This window comes from Lingula anatina, chromosome 2 (genome assembly GCF_051362555.1).
Source record: "Lingula anatina isolate TDL-2025a chromosome 2, LinAna3.0, whole genome shotgun sequence".
Lineage (NCBI taxonomy): Eukaryota > Metazoa > Brachiopoda > Lingulata > Lingulida > Lingulidae > Lingula > Lingula anatina.
The window spans coordinates 7,271,991-7,285,858 of record NC_141768.1 but is presented as its reverse complement, the minus strand read 5'-3'; the positions used below and the strand labels follow the sequence as shown (position 1 = coordinate 7,285,858).

General features: G+C 32.7%; 2 protein-coding genes across 3 annotated transcripts in view; one reads left to right on the top strand and one right to left on the bottom strand.

Annotated features, from left to right (window-relative positions):
* Positions 1–418: 418 nt before the first annotated feature.
* LOC106165248 (uncharacterized) lies at positions 419–12,210 on the bottom strand. The gene is made up of 19 exons (XM_013543387.2): positions 11,695–12,210; positions 10,495–10,577; positions 10,134–10,248; positions 9,738–9,863; positions 9,471–9,593; positions 9,106–9,224; positions 8,169–8,270; positions 7,810–7,936; positions 7,428–7,629; positions 6,616–6,760; positions 6,251–6,415; positions 5,775–5,839; positions 5,413–5,494; positions 4,102–4,171; positions 3,546–3,765; positions 3,110–3,200; positions 2,694–2,807; positions 2,327–2,529; positions 419–2,045 (listed from the first exon to the last, which is right to left on the bottom strand). The coding sequence occupies exons 1-19, from the start codon at positions 11,857–11,859 to the stop codon at positions 1,903–1,905; spliced, it is 2,460 nt and encodes an 819-aa protein (XP_013398841.2). The 5' UTR covers positions 11,860–12,210; the 3' UTR covers positions 419–1,902.
* A 165-nt stretch (positions 12,211–12,375) lies between these two features.
* LOC106165239 (gephyrin) overlaps positions 12,376–13,868 on the top strand; it is a 29,236-nt gene continuing 27,743 nt past the window's right edge. For both annotated transcript variants that reach the window (XM_013543378.2, XM_013543367.3), the window contains exon 1: positions 12,376–12,455. In XM_013543378.2, coding sequence (XP_013398832.2) covers positions 12,398–12,455 — 58 coding nt within the window. In that variant the 5' untranslated portion in view covers positions 12,376–12,397. The remainder of the gene's footprint in view (positions 12,456–13,868) is intronic.

Here is a 13,868-nt window from a genome sequence, read left to right as displayed (position 1 = left end):
TTGCCTATTTGGGCCACAAAGTGCTTTCTAACTGCCTCTCGTAGGGGTCATTCTGGTATTGAAAAAAGGTATGGGGTGGGGGTGGGGGAATATGGCAAAAATACATTAAAGTTTATTTTAGTTTGCATGTAACAGCCATAAATCTACAAGTGACATTATTTGAACATCAAAAAACAATAAATGTAACATAAAAATGTTTGTATGACTTACGCAGTAAAAATCCAATTCGTAAACATGTCATATTCTACGTTGGTCATTTTCTAAAGTTAATAAATTTTGATGCAAATACTTGCCCCTTGTGCATTTGATAATTAAAATTTTAATTTTAATCAAAATCATGTTTAGTTTCATATAAAAGCTGAGGTTTAAATTCAGACATGTCTCACACTTTTTATCAATATGAAACAAAACGCTGGAGTCACTGTACCAATCAGCATGAATTTTATTAGAGCATAAAATATCAGCAATCTATCAATGTCTTCATTGACCTCTTAACATATATAACATCTCAATCTCATGAAAAATTACTTAATGAGTATTTGATATTATTTTTTCTGTTATCATAGTTGTAAAATGGCAATGTACAGTATATATTTTATATTTAGCACCAACTCTGTTATGATATCCACAGCGTATATGTATAGATATATAAAGTCAAAATCTAGCCTGAGCTTTACAATCTGATGGTCATGCAATCCTGGCAAATAAGCAGATATTCCATCCACTTTTATCTTTGACCTTTTAATCTTGAGATACCAATCCAATCACCAATTCCAATTCAGTTTTGTAGACCATATAAATGCATGTGATTCAGTTATCTGGTCAAAAGATAAAGAAATAAAACTGTTTGAGAAACATTCACATGGCATTCAGTGAGTCCGTTCAAGTAACCAAAAAAAAAAAAAAAAATTATATATATAATAATAATAAATAAAATAAAACACTTAATGTAGTTAATTAGTATGGTCAGAATTGGCCTCTCAAACTCAGGGTAGTAACTATATTTTCTATTTTGACAGCTGATCACTTATGACATGTATATCTTAATTGAATATCCTTTTTCAATATTTATGTTAAATACTTTAATATGTTTTGCTTACACACTCATTGTTTTCTTTCTCCATTCTTCTATAAATTGGGAATAAATCATATTGCACATCTAAACCTATAATATATCCAAGTTAAACATGAAATCTCAAGTTTATTCTTCATTTATCAGAATGAATAATTCACCAAAAAATTTGGCCTAGCACTACATTGTGCTTGATATATCACTGGCCTGATATATCACTGGCATCTTCATCATAAATAACTCTTTTAGAAGAATAATCTCTTTGTAATAATTCAGACCAATTCTTTAATATTATAATAAAAATATCCCATTCCTCAAAAATTATTAATCTAAACTTAAATTGATTTTGTCATCAATTAACATACAAACATCAACAACTCCTTAATAATTTATAAAGGGACATCTATTGGGTGTATATTAACAATCATGTTGCACAAGATGATAATACAGTTAATCATGATGGAGATTATAACTTGACCATTATAAGTCTGAAAATTGGCATTGTGCCTATCAGTATCATATTACATTTCTATGTATAAATGCAAATATATGGCCTGTGCTTACCATGAATTTCTGTTTACATAATAGGACATAATAATGCCAGTCTTCCACAGGTTGCTTGCTGGTGCACTGGGCAGGTAGCTTTTTATATACTTAGGAATACCAATGTGCTGATATTAAGTAATTACTCAGGGACAAAGTGAAGCCTGGTCAAATGTACAGTTTGAACTGACTTCTGCCTAGAAATGACTCAATTTTTTTATTTACACCAAAAATGTGTTCAAAGTCAAGTGACATGCAAGCTAGCATCACCTGTGTCATAAACTGTCTCATGTGACATTGTCTAGGGTAAGAGGGAAAGGTTTGACGTCCTCCTCTGGGAGATTGGTGACATCGTCAATATCGAGCAGGCCTTCAGGTCCCAACTCGTTTTCAAACATGTATTGAAGTAACACTTCCACTTTCTTGCGACCTACACATGGACAGAGTCAAAATTAAATAAAATAATTTCAGATTGTGCAAACTTATTGCAAGGACACTTTGCTATAACGAAAAATATTTATCAATTAATGGACTGATGTTCCATATATTTTCCTTCTTGAGTCTTTTTTTTTAATTTGAGGACTGACAAAAAGATGCAAATAATGTTTTTAAAAAAGTAAAACTTAAATCTATTAAATCTACAAACAAACAAACAAACAAGCAAACAAACAAACAAATAAATAAATAATAGATTTCACAAAATGCACTTACTTCTCTTCTTCAGGTGGAACCTCATTCCTTTTTCCAAAGCTAAATCAGGAAGACTTGTATTAGAACTTGACCTGCTTAAACCTCCATCTTGTTCCTGTGTGGAGGTGGAGGTCTCTTCTTCTGTTGGATGCTCCTCTATGTTGTCCACAAGTCCAGTTTTGTCATGCTTAACACTCATCTTTAAGGGACCTGGCTCCGTTTTCCTACAGAATATATTGCATCATTTTCAGTTTAAAATGAAGATAAATAGTCTATTGATACAGCTCATTTTTCAAAGTATATTTGTCAAACTTTTAAATGACTGAATTTCCCAGTCCGTTAAATTAAAAATTTAGGCAATTTTTAAAAAATTCTCCTAAACACTTACTGTCCAATACTGTATCCCATTTCTTTGATTTTTTGCTCAATTCTGTGCTCAAATTTCCCTTTTGACAAGGAATATTCCAGGATAAAGGCCTCCAATACAAAAGCTGTGAAAATGCTGTAAATAAAACCATTTATATATATATATATTAAATGGTTTTATTTACAAAACCATTTATATATATATATATATATAAAAGTCATCAATCATATATCAACAATAAACGACAAATTAAGACTAAGTTTAAGCTGGCAAGCTTTAGATATGTAATGAAATGAAATATCTGAAGAACAATATTCTTTGTGTTAATTGTTGACCATTTTTACCAAAAGTAACTTAACAAAGACGATGGTATTATGACTATACATGTATTCACATCTATGAAAACATTATTTAATATTAAAATGCTTCAAACTTACTTCAGAATGATCACTACACAAATCAGATGAAACGTAAAGAAATAAATCCTTGCAGCTTTACTTGTCACCAAAACAAAGCCCGATGTCAGGAGTGAGGACGTTAAGAAAATAACTGGAACCTCTCATATTAGTTTGCCATTAAGTATTTATCAATCATTTTTATTACAATACTTCCAATACCATTGATATAGAATAGAAATAAAAAATAATAAATGTACAACTAAAAGATTAATTTAAAAAAAATATAAATTAAAAAATTTAAAATAAACATATATTTATCAACATTTTCTAAAACTGCCTCTGTATGTACCATGCAATGTAATCAAGCACACAACAATTTTCAAAATAATTCAATTTCCACTGAAAGGACAAGAACAAAATGTTACATAAAACAAAGTACACTTTGTAGTTTATTGCACAATCAAGTCAAGGATATCATGCCACTGATTTACCACTGTCAGTTCAAATAGCAACACAAATGATCTCAAGATATTGCTGAAGTTGTTGCTGCAGTATCGCTCTCTGGCAAACTCAGATCCATTCAAAGCAGGATTGCCACAGAACAACTGACTTTGGTTCTTTGTATCATAGGGATAGTAGGCAACAAGGCCTGAAAATACTTCCATGCCAATGATAGCAAAGATGTAATAGAAGACCTGAAACATAAAGAATGATAAAAAATTAATTATTGCCTTTTATTTGGCTTATTGTATGAATAAGATCTTGATAACTTGTTAAATACACATTTATATTATTGTTTTAAAAATAACAAGGGCAAGCTATTATCCTAAAAAGAATCTTAAGACATAACAGTTTTTAAATTATCATTAATGTATCCTATAATGCCATTATTACATACAAACTTTTAAAAAAAATTTACAATAAATCTTAAGAAATTGTCTGCTACAATTAAAAAAAACCTCAGCAGCTTTTTCTTCCAAAAAAACAAATGTATGCACATGGAAACAAGGCAAAACTTAGAAAAATCTTACAAATATCACTCCTCCATATGTTATAATGGAAGGTCCAATGTTGAGGATTGTCATCACAATCACCTTAAATCTGGTAGAATGAAGAGAAAGCTCAAACAGTGCAAACAGTGTCAAGCACCACACACAGATATAGAGACTTAAAAAACAAACAAAAATGCATGAAACAAAAAACAGATAGAGAAATAAGAATAACTACTGACATTTTCTAATTTGCAGCAAACAACAAGGAGGTGCCAAAATGGGAGGTCACAGCTAAAAGATTCAAAATTAACTTTAAGACAGAGATCTGTGAATTCAAAGTGGCTTTGTATCCTTATACCTTTCTAAAAAACAATACAGATATATTGCTAATTATGAAAATTTTGTTCAGTCTTGTATGAAGATTGGGTACTTAATAAAAGTTCATAACAAATCATTAAGGCAGAGGACAAGTTACACACTAGCCACATCAAAGAAGACCCAACTAGTAACCAAAGACAAAATCAAACAGAAAAAACATAAAAGAAGGTTAAACAGAAACAATATTGAATAACACTATAGTAGTTAATGAAATAAAATGCAAAAAGCGAAGTAAATGCCTGTTTCATCATCAAAAATGAATATAAAGATAAAGTTTACTTTCACGCAGCCATCAACAGAGATAAAAGTTAACCTTTAAAAAATATTCTAAAAATACAACCACCAAAAATGCCCCCTTCCTCCCCTCAAAAAACAAAGTGTAAATTTATATATATATATATATATATATATATATATATATATATATATATATATATATATATATATATATATATATATATATAATTTATTTTTTGGCAAATTTCCAGATTCCTGTATAAATCTGAAAAACTTTCACCTCTGCTTCTAGGCTTCATTCCCAATGAAACAACTGTTTTATATATATATCCATCCAACTCCGCAGATACTTAGGCTGAATGCAATCAGAAAAACAGATTGACATGCCTCCCCTTGCTTCTAACATACTCTAAAATCAGCAGCTTTTCTGTATTCTACTCGGTGGCATGAGGCGTGTTAAACTGTTAAATTGATTGCATACAGCGAGAGTGCCTGCGGAGTTGAATTGATCTACATAGACTGAGTCTCATTTCCAATGAAACTAAAGAGAAAAAAACAAACTTGACAGTATCATATATATCAGCCATTGGTCTATTCAGAATTGTATGTCACACCAAACTAAGGGACATATTTGCCATTCGCTCTTTATGCTTCTCATATCTCAAACAAAAGAAAAAAGCAACATGCTGAAAGATTTAAATCTGAATTTTTTACCACTGATGAAGTACTGCCTACCTGTCGATGCTTCCTATTATCTTAATGAGCCTCAAGACCCTTAAAACCAGTAAAATATCTAAGGTGTTGCTCTCATCTTGCCCTAAAGAATGCAAGTCACATTTCATGAAAAAGTGAACACATTTCATGTTTGAAAATGTGTTCATAATATCATTTAAATGTTGTTACATGTTTGTCTAAATTGTTGTGAAATCAATGAATCAAAAACAAAAACCTCATATGTCATGTCACTCCTTTTAATTACCTTTTTTTTAGAAATTTCATAGCCTTTTTGTAGAGCAAACACCAGTAATTTATATTTTTCTGTTCAGCTTTGGGAATATGTGATTAAACAGCAAAGTTTTAAGAAAGTACACACTTACATTCTTGCAGCAATGCTTCAATTATAGTAGCTATCAAAGCACTGAATATGACTAAAAAGTCGAACCTACAAAATAATGAAAAGATTTAAATATCTGATCATAAATCTTTGATATGTTATCAACTTATTACAGCAAAGAGATCTTATTCTGAACTATTCTGATATACCTCACCTGATGATGCATCTAGTCTGTACAGACATCATTAATCCTAGAAATATCCTGTACAAACATGAATTAAATGTAAACAATAAGCAAAACATTCAAGAGAAAATTGATAGAAAGCTGTGATATGTTGGCATTCTCCTCTCTGTCTGCACTACAGGAAAACAAACTGTTCTATAACAGCAACAAAACCATGCATCGATACCTTGTTGAATCCTGCTATGTTTTTTTTTATTTCCTTCGGCAGAAAGTATTTTCCCTTATAATGCGTTAACAGGACTGGAATTATTTTCAATGCCAGTAACATTACTTACCAATTCCAGAACAATGAAAAAAACTGCCTGAAGCCATAGGCATACATCTTAAGCAATATTTCCATGGCAAACAGCACTAAGAAAAACCACTCTGCATCATCTAAAGACAGTCCAATGAAAACAGCATTCACCACAATCATGAAGTCAAAGAAGTAGCGAAAAAACCTAAAATGTTAATGTACAAATGGAAATCATATATAAATACAAATTATATCCATAAAAATTGGAAAAAGGTTGAAATTAAAAAGCACTTTAAAGAAGCCACTACATGCACTGTAAATTGATTATACAAATATTTCAAAATCTACAATATTAAAATACATTAAATATATATAATAGAAATAATAACAAATTCCCTCTTTTACCTATGTTTTACACACATCTTGACAACTTCACTGACTCTTGACAGATAAAGAGATGGACACATCTTTTCAAATAGTGTTTTCCTGTCATGGACCTCTGTTAAGGGCACATTCAGCAAGTCTACAAGGTTCAAGAACTCTGTTCTCACTAAAACAAAACAAAAGATATATATATGAATGCACAAACTACCTATGCAACAAGTACTCATGCTCAGCAGGTTCATCACATCTATTACTTGTCTCTCTGAATACTTAGTTTTTTCTAAGTGTCAACAAATCAATCAAAATCTTACGTCTGTGGTGGAAAAATAAACAAGTTAATACAAATTTTATCTTGTAAGTAATATAACTAAGAAATAAAAAATTTTTGCAAATCCAGTAAAAAATGGTTAATATCTAATCAGAGATGCTGCATATCCCCACAAATGCACTGGTTCTCAGTTGAAAGTGGCACACACACATGCGCATGTACACACATACACACACACATTACCAAGATAACATGACAATGTCATAATCTTTGATAATCCTATTCATATTTTGCTGGCCTGTTTTATTGACTACAGTCAAAATACATTCTTTTAGGTAATGAAATTACTACCTCTTCTCAATACCCCCTTAAAACACAAAGTAGACTGATAATATGTTCACACAGTTTAAACCATGTGAAAAAAATGTGTTCTTAAAATACAGTAGATTATTGTTTGGCTTTAGAACTAAGAAAAGTATGTGATATGTTACAGTTCTTGTAATTCAAAATTACTGAACTGAATTTTTCATACAAAATTCTATATTCTTTCCTTTAAACCACCTACAGAGACAGTTATCCCCATCTTCATCCAGCACATGTAACAGCAGTTCTATTTGTGCACCACTCCTCTTATTTGATATAGCTTTCATTAACAAACTCCATCGTTCCTCAGTCAAAACTTCCTTCCCATCCTTCTGTACTTTCAGAATTTCGAAGGCTTGAAATAGTTTCTTGCGTTTAGATATAACAGCCATTCTCACCTCATTCTGCAAATTAATAAAGATATGTGTATTCTACCACTATAATATTTAAACAATTTAATTTGGAATCATTTAAAGTCTATTAATTACTGCATGTACATGTATATGATCACTGTAAAACAATATTTTAATCTTTTCTAAGGATCAGTATGAAAAAAGACATAAAATAGCTACATAACAGCTCACCTTTAGATGTTTTTTATAGTTATTGTAAATAACAGCCAACAAAATACTCATGAAGATGTACAAGTTTATGAGAAGATAGACAACAAAGAACAAGGCAGACCAATTGTCATTGTCATATGCAGGCATCCTGAAAGAGAAAAATGTAGAAGTATAATAAATGTGCATCTGAAGTGACTTTTAAGATTTAAAAATCTTGCAAAGAGACTCATATTTATAACAGCAAAATCCAAAAACACACCAATTTAAAAAGAAAAATGTGTACATCCAATCATTACCACTGTAAACATACCAAACTGACTTTTAACGCCATGGGACCAAATGTAACAAAAATGGTATTATTTTAAAATTCTAATGCTTACATGATATCTGGATCATTGGCTGTAGTGACTAGTACATATAATGCCCAGATGCTCTCCCAGTAATCTTCAAAGTATGGACTGCCATCCAAGTTTTTCAGCTTTCTGCATCAAAAGACAAGATTGAGGATGAAGTTAGTCCAGTCACACCAACAACTGTAATACATTAACAGGGAATTTCAACAAGAATATGTGCACCCCTCCCTCCCAAAAAAAGAAGACATGCTTCACTATCTATTTGCAAGGTTTCAACCTCAACACAGTTCACTCAGCTTTGCTGCTCTACAATTTTTTGTTTTTCTTTTGTTTTTGCACCCTTTATCTTAACTTCCATCTCAGTTTTCACTGTATCTCATTTCTGAGTAAGCAAAAAGATCAAATATAATAAGAAAACCCAGAACTTCAAGATAAAAATCCAACCATTCTAGTTTCTAACTTGAGCTGTATTCTAGTCCTATGCATCATTCATATATGTTCAAAAGGTTCAAGGTTTCCTGGTAATGCATCTTTACTGTGCGGGAGCCCTACAAGTGACAGCATTGTATTGTATTGTATTGTCTTTTCATTTACCACTGTGCTTAACTTAAGGAACATTTCCAGTACAAATGGGTTGACCCCTCTCTGTTTGATCAACCCATCTTCAACTTTCACAGGTATCTAACTCTTACATTATCCTGTTATCAAGTGAGGCTGCATACCACTGGGTTAGCTGAATGTCTAGGACAAATAAATCTGAACTTGACAGACTGCTGTGATGGGTCATACACTGTAACAAATTAGGTCAAGCCATCTCCACTGAATATAATCTTTTAATCTACAAATAATGGTTATATATGCCATTTATATCAGTCAAGTATCAAGTCAAGTATGTTTACTCAGTGCTGATATCTATCATTTTTTCAAGCAAGTCTAAAAAATGAAAGGTTACTATCTTACTTACCTTTTTTGGAATATTTTCAAGCCCATTAGGGCAAATAAAAGCACACTACAGAAAAATAAAACTAGTACATTTAGAATGCCTGGCAGGGTACGGCGTATGTTCCTAAAGGCTCTTCTAATCTGAAAGAAGAAATTACAATTATTAAAAAAAAGGAAGGAAAATGTATTTTGCCTCTATGGCGAAAACTCAAGAAATTTTCTGTCAACTTATTTAACTTTAGAAACCAACTTAAATAATAAATTATCTTTATAGAACCCATTTAAATTCAAATGCCAGTTACTTAATTAATTCACTTTGCATAAAACTGATCAATAAAATCAACATTAATAAAATTGATCAATAAAATGACAAAACAGAGTACTAACCTGTCTTCCTTCAGCAAAATTGATCATATATAATGGCCTGAGAGCTCTTGACCATCTAACTGGGTGTGCATAGGGGGCCAGGTTAATCCAAAATATGTAGATTATCATATCTAGACAGGTCAACTAAAACCAAGCAGAATCTATAAACAGATGCCACAACAGATAAACAGAGAAATATTCTAAAAATCAAAGTTAATTAAATATAATTTGCAATTTTATATGGTATAATCACAAAATTATGTTGAAGGCAAATGTAGATATACTTACTATAATGGTGACCAAAACAACTACATGCTTCGTATCTTTCCAAAATCCAGGTTTTGCAAAATGTTTCCCATGAAAAAATCTAAAAATGTAAAAGGCATGCACCAGTCCTTCTACACTGATGGTGGCCTGAAAAATTGGACGTTCAAGTTTACTAATTTGTGTACATTATGTGGTTAAAAAAACAATGTACTAGTTGTCTCATTATCACATTCAATTTATATTCATATATTAACTTCTGTGAAATAAATACTATCTTTGAAATAGATAAAGGAAGAAAGTTAAAAAATAAACACCAAACTATATTACATTTCATTTTGGAGATATCATATAATGTTTTATTAAAATATTCAAAATACAGGAAGTTAATTTTTTTCAAATAAAAAATTTTGCCATTACCCATATTGGGAGAGGCCAGGTTGCAGGTTTTTCAAAAAGACCCAGGCACAAATTCAGTAAGATGGCAAAGTACAGACCCCATCTCATTGCTCTATGGTTATACAAGCGATATGCTCTGAAACAAATAAGTTGTGTTCCCATCAAGTTTGGCTTTATCTTGGTTAAAGTACCAGTGCTGATACATCTATGAGCACTGGCTGCAAACCTTATATTTAAAACTACTAGAAAGCCTAGTTGCATGCATCTGTTGTCCACATGTTGCCCAAAGACAGTTGTAGATTCATTAGCTTTGTAGCTGAGTAGTTTTTAAAAAATCTATACATATTTAATCAAATCTTAGAAATCAAATATATAACTATACCTGACAGATGCAGGATCTGTTTTAAACCCAATATCTTGTCCATGCACTGCATCTTGAACAAGTGTGGCTGCAAGCAGAAGATCCTGAAACAAATTGTTCTTGAATTAAAATCAGTATATATTCTGGAGGATCCCACTGGGAATACATATCTGTTACCTGTGGAAGCTACTTTTTATTTACAGAGATGTGTGAAATTTTCATATCATTTAATACGATTGGTGAAGCACCCCATTCCCGTGAATGGGGCTTTTCATTCTACACCTTTTGTAAAACAAAGTCATTACACCATGTGATTTGTGATTCTCAACTCATAGTTTCTGCATTGTCAATGAGATATGAATAAAGTTTTATTTATAACTGCTACGGATTTTTGAGGAAAATAAAAAAGGCGAGGATTTTTTGCTCTGTTTTATGGTTATATTTCAGCTTTTGGGACTTTGGAGTCACTTCCTATTCTGTGTTAATACAATGGGTGTTAACCCATTGTTCTAATTCCTAACCTTGTTTGGGTAAACACAGTTTACCAGAGATGAATAACACCTTTATATTTTTTAACCTAATAGGTAAAATAATAGATTCCTATTGTGTAATGTGGTGTCATTTCCTTTAACCATAAAAGGTGGGGAGAAAAAATATCATTTACTGTGATTTGTGGATTGTTAATTGCATTTCCTGTGAACTGTGATCAGTACCCCTCTCCCCCCATGGAACCCTCATTCTTGAATCTGTATTCTGTCGCAATTAATCAAATAATAAATAATGATAAACAAACATTATTTTGTTCCTAAGAATCACTCTTGTAAGCTTTCCTTAGAGTTAGATGCAGACGAGTGCTATATATCGAGTGCTATATATATATATATATATATATATATATATATATATATATATATATATATATATAGTTTCTGTCCATAAAACTCATAAAAAATATAGAAATTTCTTTAAATATTTGTACATTTTAATTAATTTTTTTTTTAAATAACAGAATAAAACATCCATGTGAAATTTATGTACTCATTTATTCATTAATGCATTTGTTTAGGTATCTTAACTTTTATATAATTTATCTACCATTATGCATTGAGCACTTAATCTCAAAGACAGACCATAAATAGTTGCACAATGAATAAATGTTTATCCATTTAAATCAATGCAATACAAGTAATCTGAGAGCTTGATCGAAGAGTTCATACTTACATCATCTTTGAGCTCATCACCAACTTTTGGTGCAGCAACAGCTACTATCTCAACGGCAGCAACATCTCCATTTTCGACTTCAGACACTGAAGTACTGAGAGGGTCAGTTTGGAAATGTACTAACACGGGTGTACCGTTCGTCTCCACTTCACTTTCTGCTGACATGACAGTGATTCTGAAGTCGCTTGGTCATCGTGGTGCAAATATAACCTTAAAATGCCAGATAAAGTAAACCGGCCCAAAACGCAGAAGTACCAAAACAAATAAACAGCTGATCAATGTCGACTACGACTGAGAGTAAACTAAAATCATCCCGCCTAGAGAATTCCTGTGTAAACGTTACCTGCAAAATATAATAATTGTGGTACTGACTGACTGTACGGCTCTTATCTACAAAATAATATCAAATTATTGTTTTTGACGCAGAGAGACTTGACACTATCATCACATGTATAAACTTATGTTCCACTCGCAGACAGGCACCACCCCCTGAGACATTAATCTCCAAATTATAGAAAAAATACTAATTGTACATATTATTTACATAAAATTGAGCTTCTTACTTATTCTCTCAATTTAAATATAAAAAACAAAAATATGAGAAATAGGAAACATAACACGTAAATTTTGTGAAAGATAAATATAAATAAACTATTTTGTTTAAGTTGTTTTGAGGCTATTTAGTCGAGTTCGGCAACGCAAAATGGCGACGAGTTCGGAAATGGAACATGGCACTAAAATCAAAATAGGCATTCTAACAGGTGATGCATTCACATACATGTAGATCTAATGTACAACAGGTTTAGTTAGACTATTTAGAAAAAACTGTTCTATGACACAATTATATAATTTCTGGGCAAAAACCAACATATGCGCACCGATCTTGGTTGCCCCATGATTCGAACTTGAGAAAATTTAGGTTGCAATTAAGCCGAAATCTGAGGCAAAAATCTGGGGATCTGTGACCCTATTCCCAAAGGGGTGTAAGTTACGGTTTCTTATAACTTTGCACGTAAGTCCGATTGTTCATGTTAGTTGATATTGAACAGTTACAACCTTTTAGGCTCCTAGCTGTACTATGTAAGCGTTACCAGCGTCACGACAGAGGCATACTGATTGGACAAATGTAGGGAGCGTTCAGATAAACCCATCGTACTAGCTGGATCGATCTAACTCTGCTGGAGGTTCTGCCCAAGTGCAATAACTGTAATCGGCTTAAATGTAGGAGGGCCTCATTGAGTTTCTAGGTGGTGATAAACTAAGACCGCATTCACAATGATTTGAGCCAGGCTTTACAAATTCTGGGACTAAATATGGTGGACATACATGAAAGGAAAACCGCCTAATCTTTTAATAGTCTCTCCGCCTCTCACACGCCTTCTCACACGTCGTCCCTGCGAGGTACAGTCATTAAATCTCGGCTCCGTTCGCCACGTGGAAGCTACCTGAGAAAAAGAAATGAATTGGCCCGTAGAGCAGCTATGAATCGGGATCAAAATCGTGAAAACACCCCCTCCCTTTCCAGTTCGATCAGGCATAGGGAACAAGGCAAACATCAGCATCAGAACGAACTGCGCCCTCTGACGAGACTGCATACGCAAAAATTCTGCCCTCCTCCTCCTCTGTCTACTGGGGCTGGGTATCTCTGTGAATATCTATGGTGACATTATCTCCGTAGATAGCCGGTTCATTGCTGCTCTACGGGCCAATTCATTTCTTTTTCGTCTCTGTTTTGAAAGATAATAGAACAGAAGAGCTTTTTTCCTTCGATCGCCTCCAGCTGCCATGCTTTCTTCACCTTGAGTTTAATTGATGAGCATGCACATTTAATATTTCTCAGGTAGCTTCCGCATGGCGAACGGAGCCGAGATTTAATGACTGTACCCCGCAGGGACGACGTGTGGGGAGGCGTGTGAGAGGCGGAGAGACTATTAAAAGATTAGGCGGTTTTCCTTTCATGTACGTCCGCCATATTTAGTCCCTAGATTTGTAAAGCCTGGCTCAAATCATTGTGAATGCGGTCTAATTAACTAGCTATTCAAGGAGATATGTCAGACAATTAAGCTGACTTTGCTGAATGCACTTAAGCGAGAATCCCGGCCCACAGAGTTGGGTTGATCCAACTGGTACAATATTTCACTCTCAAAAGAGTCAAAAGCCCTATTCATAATAGG